Source organism: Littorina saxatilis, linkage group LG4 (genome assembly GCF_037325665.1).
Source record: "Littorina saxatilis isolate snail1 linkage group LG4, US_GU_Lsax_2.0, whole genome shotgun sequence".
NCBI lineage: Eukaryota > Metazoa > Mollusca > Gastropoda > Littorinimorpha > Littorinidae > Littorina > Littorina saxatilis.
The window spans coordinates 40,167,818-40,175,096 of record NC_090248.1 but is presented as its reverse complement, the minus strand read 5'-3'; the positions used below and the strand labels follow the sequence as shown (position 1 = coordinate 40,175,096).

The following is a 7,279-nucleotide window of genomic DNA, read 5'->3' as shown; positions in this document are numbered from 1 at the left end:
ATCCCACCAAAAGACGCTTTGTTAAAGATTAACAAGACCGCCATACGCATAAATTTACTTTATCAGGTAAATGTTGCCCTTTCTTTGCTACATCATAATTTGAGATCGAGTACATTTCAAAGATCTGAGGGAATGGTGGTTTTTTCTTCCTGATTGTCACACATTCCTCTCTCTCTCTCTCTCTCTCTCTCTCTCTCTCTCTCTCTCTCTCTCTCTCTCTCTCTCTCTCTCTCTCTCTCTCTCTCTCTCTCTCTCTCTCTCTCTCTCTCTCTCTCTCTCTCTCTCTCTCTCTCTCTCTCCCTCTGTATGTCTAAGAGGGACAGGTTGGAAGATTAGGCATCGCCTTAAACCTTTATCCCTTTGTATTAAAGTTTTGAATCTGAATCTGAATCTCTCTCTCTCTCTCTCTCCCTCTCTCTCTCTCTCTTCTCTCTCTCTCTCTCATTCTCTCTCTCTCTCACACACACACACATACACACACACACACACACACACACTTATATACACACGGGCACAAACACACATGCACACACACACACACACACACACACACACACACACACACACACACACACACACACACACACACACGTACCCCCCCCCCCCCCCAATACACACACACAAAAGGCTAGGCGTTGGCAGAAATCGAAGCCATCCCCCGTCTGACTATGAATCTTTGGTAGACAGGCATTGCAAAATGCATTATGTTTGCACAAGCACCAGCCGGGACACTGCGCAATGCTGACGGTACAAAAGGAAAAGGTGAGGCAGGACTTGGGACTACTCCCTTCCCAACTTGCAAGCCGCGTTAGGTTCTGAAAGGGTCTACTTGGTGTGTCCTCTCAGCGTCTGGTGGTTTTTGTCCGAAGCTTTGCGGCGTGAAGATTGATTGTTCATCAGAGATGGCTTTCAGAACTGCGTTCGTTTTGTGCCTGGTCTTGGCTCCCTGTAAGTGTTATTTGTTATTTTCATGTTTTAACTTTGATTGCGATGGTGGTGGTGGTGGTGGTGGTGGTGGCCGTTGTTGTCGTTGGCGATAAGTGTTGTTGTTGTTGTTGGTGGTGGTGGTGGTGGTGGTGGTGGTGTTGTTGTTGTTGTTGTTGGCGGTGGTGGTGGTGGTAGTGGAGGTGGTGTTATTGTTGTTGTTTCGATATTACATGACGTCTTTGTAGGTTTAAATCAGATACCTTTCTCAATGTGCATAAACATAATGTCTGTGATCAACCGCACGATTTAAAAAAAAATTGTAAATCGACACAATGCAGAGAATATCGAGTTTACATAATTCCATATCAAAATTTAAAAATAAAATAAAATCAAACGAAATAACCAAAGGGAAGTAAGCGTTCTAAATGCATACGACATGCGTCATGGAGGATGAAAGTCGCTTACAGTTCATTTCAATGCTTGTTATTCTCACAGGTGCCAGGAGATTGGTTCCGTATGATTATCGCTTATTCCATTACACATGTCGTTGGCATTTAGAGCGCTTACTTCCCTTTGGATATTTGATATCTAAAAAGAACATATTAACCGCACATCTTTGCACCGTCGTATCATGCTAATAACACACACACTCACGTATTAGGGGAATTTCCCCTACCACGTTACAATAATCACATGCAAAATATTAGAAAATATCAGCGAAGTCGATCTTTGTGGTCACTCAGTGTCAAGTCATGAGTCTTTAAAGACATCGGACACTGATTGACCAAACAAATCTAGTGTTCCTGTTAGATTTCCAGGGTGTGTTGAAACAAGTGTGACTTTTCGGACATAGCAGATTGTGAACACTTTCAAACAGTGCTTACATATCACATGCATAATTTTCAGAGTACCACTTTAAGCTCTTCTGAAACTTTTTTCAAAACGGGTGTAATGGTACGTTTTGCACGTCGGTAAAAAAGATAACACTGTCAATTGTTTTATTTTTTTATATGCCATTTTGTTGACTCTGCGCGGCATTGTGTCTTTTTTTTTTTGGGGGGGGGGGGGGTAAAATCGCTCTGATGCTCCAGGAAATATGTCTATCAGAAGCGAAAAACTGATCTAAAATCAGCCTACAAAAACGTCATGTACAGTAAACCTTGTACCTTGTTAGCCACCCCCCCCCCCTCCCCCCCATATGCACCAATTTGCTCCAAAGTATGGGCGGGGCGTTTACTGGGTACTATACCCTGTGCACAATCTGTTCCTCGTGAAAAATAGCGGTATTTGATCACTTGGTGTGAGAATTTTAGAAGGATTTGTTTCTGTGCAAAAAGTTCTATACCCTCCATATCTCTTTCTGTGTGACACAGACGCGTTCGTGTGTGTGCAAGTGCCTCGCCAGAATGGAACATGGAAACTAACCAAAATAATCCCTTTGTGTTATAGCTTTAGAACCGATGGTCATATCACAAATGAAAATGATGACTCAAGATCTGCTTCGTACAATTATTCAGCATTACGAGCTGTAGTGCGTGTGTCTGAACGAAATTCATAAACTCTGAAATATCCTGATTTTAGTCACTTTACTTGTCCTGATCAAGGTCATCTAGAAATATTGGGGAGGATGGGGTGGGAGGGCGTGTAAGACATGTGTCAAACACAGAGTATTAAAAAAAACAGTCCGTTCCCGAGGTCAGAAAGAACTTGCACCAAATGTGTATCCAGACCTGTTTACCAGTACGATTTGGGCGTATTTTGTATGCCAAATAATTATCGGTACGCAAATACGCGACACACGCACAAAATACGCCTAAGAAAAAAATCTAGAATACGTTTTCCGGTGTTGGTGTGCTGATTACGGAATGGTACAACTGATACCGGTTTCGGTCGAAGGGAGATAAGCATGACAGCGAGTCTTCAGCTGTGGAAACCTTGTTCAGTTGGCACGTGCGAGGACAATCGTGGCAAAATGAAGCAGAAAAATGTGCCAGTTTCGGATGACTGTACCAAGTCTAAACAGCAGAAGCAGCAGATTTTCTTGGAGAAATATAAGAAAGAGCGAGGAATTGTGGAGTCTACTATGGGAAAAAGTCATGCACACTGCAAGTATTGTAAATCAGATTTCTCCGTTGCCCATGCTGGGAAATATGACATCGAACGACACTGCAGTTCCAAAACTCACCTGGACAAGGTTGCTGAGAAATCCGCTGAAAGCTGCCAAGGAATTATGAAGTTCATTCCCGCAAAGCAAATCCTGCCAGAAGAAAAGGCTGTAGTCCGCACTGAAGCAATGTTTTCTGAGATGATTGTAAAAATGAACTTGTCACTGTCAACCGCAGATGTTATTTCACGAACTTCATCTTTTCATTATCAATCTGTTTGGAAGACACTGGTTATAATGCTATAAACTGGCAGGTAAATAAAATTGTTTTATCCCTGTTCAGGCTGTTGTATTGGAAGGAGTTAAATTTTGAAGGTGTTCACAAGACATGCTATTCTTACACAAACACGTTTGCACCCACGCGTACATTTTCCCTAGCCCCATCTGGCTTTGCTTGCAAAGTACACCAACTTTATGAAAAATACACTCAACTTTTTGGGAAAGTACTCTTGCCTCGGGTTTAGGATAAACAGGTCTGTATATCGCATGACATAGGTGATGAATTCCATTATTTATTTGTCTGTGATTTTTTCAAAGAAGAAAGAGCTGAGTTGTTACCACCTTACTATTGGAAAAAAACCTAATGCACTTAAATTTAAAAAGTTGTTTGCTACTAAGAAAAAGAAATTGCTAAAGAATATTTTGGACTTTATTAATAGAATTTGTAACAGTTTTTCATAATTTTTTTAATTTTTTTTAATTTTTTAATTTATTTATTATATTAGCATATATCATGATTGTATTGATTGTATTTATTGTTCAAAATGCCCCCATGGGTTATGGACTAATAAACTTGAACTTGTTACCTCCTTCCACTTTGACACATACCAAAAATCTACTGCCAGATTGTTAGCTGTGCAGAGTGGGATTTTTGTTGTTGAAATAATTGATTACTGACACCTATGTCAAACTATGCCCCAGACCCCCATCAGAGACTTTGCTTTTGCAATTCAACAATACATATGTGAGGTATTGTCCGGATCCAGCTTTAAAATCACCAGAAATCTCCGTGTAGCGTGGGTTCCTCAAAAGTGTCCAGTGTTTGCTCAACAGGTCTCCACTGCACCAGATTTTAATCGAAGCCAGCTCTGGTTAGCATTTGAATCTTTTGAAGACAGCATTGCAAAACGCGTTATGTTTGAACAAGAACCAGCCGTCGGCCCTCACAAAAAGCGGTTCGTGTTTGCTAAGAGTAATGATATCTAGCACAATAATAAAATAATGTCTCTCATTGCCCCAAGAGATAAGTATATGTCAGGTTGGGGGTTGTAATCATGTGACCACACATCAGGAATGCCTTAAAAACAAACGTTTGAGCGCTCAGTTACTGAAATTGAAAACGGCTGTGATTTGAGTCGGCATTTCAGACTGTAATTCTCATTGTGACGCCTTTTTGCGCCAGTCATAATTTCTGTCCTACCTTCCATCCCTCAGTGTTCCTATAGAGAAACATATTTGAAATAGAGTCGAGAGCTACAGAGTTCCATTTGTGTGTTGGATAGATGTCAACACTCACAAGAGGAAGCTCTTAGAATTAGTGTCTGAGCGTTCTGTTTTTCAAATCTAAATACTGTGTTTGGTAGTCTTTTCACACGGTGATATTCTCCAACGGACAGTGGGTCTGTTTATATAATGCAACGCGTTTTAGCCCTGTATGGCAAAGAATGTGCATGCATTTGCTAGACTTAGGTTTGCCTTCCTAAATCTAACGGTTTTAATCCGCATTGACGAATGGGTATCTATGAAAACTAAAATAAAGTATGATGTCGAACGGAAGTCCGGACTCCTGACACAGGAGAGCTGGGCGAAGCAACCCGCTCGCTGATTAAAAATCATTTAATTATGTGGCATAGTTTCGGAGTAGCAAATCGACCCAATAAACATGCCAGAACTGGGCCACTGCTGGCTTTTTGCTGGCAAGTTTGGTAAAGCTGGCCATAAAAAAACCAACACTGGGCCAATTATGGTTTGCCAACAAAGGCCCAGTTATGGCTTGCCATCACTGGCCCATCTCTGGCATTCCAGTAATATTGTCGGCCAGTAAAATGCCTTAATTGGCCCACTGTTGGCACGCCATTGATGGCCCAGTGCTTGTTTGCCAGCATTGGGCCATAGGTGGCGATTTGCTGGCAATTATTGGTGGGTTTTTGCTGGCACGCCAGCAGTGGGCCAATGCTGGATTATTGCTGGCAAGAAGATCTGCGACAGCACAGCGGTATGACTTTCTCACTTGGAGTGACGTAATGTACAAACAAATGTCGAAATATCTTGACGTCACTCGTGATGATGACGCATTGTCAACTAAATCCGGCCCGCGGTGGTTCTGCAGATGTCCGGTTATTTGTTTTGCATTCAACTTCAAGGAATTTCCAAAGCACCTTCTTCGATTTCAGTACGCGTCCGATCTCCTCCGGCTAGAAGCAAGCGTGGTGAGTTTCACAAACAGTTGTGTGAGCAGGTCGTCGCAACGGCGTTAGATCTAGTATCTTCTTGTTCTTTTCCTCCGTTGTCGGTCTTTTTTTCAACTTTCTTCTGCTGGACGTTTGAGTCAGTTCGCAAAATATAATAGACTTTAAGAAGTCGTCCTCTCTGTAAGAAAGAATCTGCGCGCGCGCGCGCGCGTGCGTGTGTGTGTGTGTGTGTGTGTGTGTGTGTGTGTGTGCGCCCGCGCGCGCGGTTGTGTGTGTGTGTGTGTGTGTGTGTGTGTGTGTGTGTGTGCCTTTTTCCTTTCTTTGTGTGATTGAGTTTGTTTTGTCTCTGTCAAAAGAAAAGCACCATAGGCATTAAAAAAGCTTACTTGTAACCAAACAAATTGCATCTTGTGAATGTTGACATTGAGTATGTGTCTATTCACTCCAGGACAAAGATTTGTGCAAGTGTCTGACTGCCCAACTGGATAAGATGCAGCTCGCCTGGGTCTCAGTTCCTGAGAGAAACGCAAGAGAGCTGTCCGAGACAACGTAAGCTTCGCAGGTTAGATCAAAATACATATTCCTGTTGACCCCTTACTTCTGCTTGGCATTTTAGTCAGTTCAGAAAATATGATAGATTACAAGAAGTCGTCCTCTCTGTGAGAATGCCTCTGTGTGTGTGTGTGTGTGTGTGTGTGTGTGTGTGTGTGTGTGTGCGCGTGTGTGTGTGCGCGTGTGTGTGTGTGAGCGCGCGCGCGTGTGCTGTTTGCTTGCATGCCTGCGTGTATGCTTGCGTTTGTTTGGTTGTTTGGTTGTGTGTGTGTGTGTGTGTGTGTGTGTGTGTGTGTGTGTGTGTGTGTGTGTGTGTGTGTGTGTGTGTGTGTGTGTGTGTGTGTGTGTGTGATATGGAATAATGAATTAAAACCAACAAAACTCGTTTGCTTTCATGTTTCAAGAGGTGAACGGCAGGAGGACTTGAGAGTTTCAATGGCTTACCGTAGGCTACGACGTCAGGACAAAGAAAAGAAGCGTTATCTCAACGTTGCGGATGCGAACAGAGAAATGACAGAATCAAAAGAATCCTACGGAGGTTTACTGGGAAGTGAACAAGAAACATTCCTGCCTTTGGTCATCATGTCTCGAGTGTGAAATTTAGAACGCTGTACAAATAAAATAAAACAGTGAGCAACTGAAAACAAAGCGTACGTTTCTGTAATGTTTCGGTAATGAGTCGTTGCTGTTTGGAAGCTTTACATTTGTTTTGTTTTTAATATATATTACTGTATTGTTGTTGTGCCCGCTATAACTGCGTTGATGACGATATTCTGTCAAAACCACTGCCTTTACTTGCCAGATAAGTTACACGACAAATGTGATTAGCATTTCAATTGCATTTTACTGATGAATTTGATAATTACGCATATGCATATTGCTAATGTACAGCTTGACAGCATTGCCCTTTGCTTTATTTGCGCACGTCTTGCCGCCAGCATGGGTTGAAAAGTCCATTGATGTGCTGTGTTTTGTTATTGTTATTACATTCACAGTAAAAAATGACAAAACAAAGCATATTTATAGACTTCTAACAACCACCTATGGGCTAACAAGACTGTGCAGATCGAGTACATGAATAGAGCCGTCATTCTATCCGAATCAGTGGTATTGGTATATTTCCTGCAACTTATTGGCATTTTGCTGGCAATGGTAAAGACAGAAATATGGCATTTTGCCGGGCCACAACTGGCCCGGTAATTTCAGCAGGTAAAGGGCCATTAAC

General features: G+C 42.2%; 1 protein-coding gene across 1 annotated transcript in view; it reads left to right on the top strand.

Annotated features, from left to right (window-relative positions):
• The first annotated feature begins 769 nt into the window (after positions 1-769).
• The window catches only part of LOC138964723 (uncharacterized), an 18,473-nt gene continuing 11,963 nt past the window's right edge, over positions 770-7,279 (top strand). Inside the window, exon 1 of the mRNA XM_070336757.1 lies at positions 770-948. Within this exon, the coding sequence (XP_070192858.1) occupies positions 903-948 (46 nt within the window). The 5' untranslated portion in view covers positions 770-902. The remainder of the gene's footprint in view (positions 949-7,279) is intronic.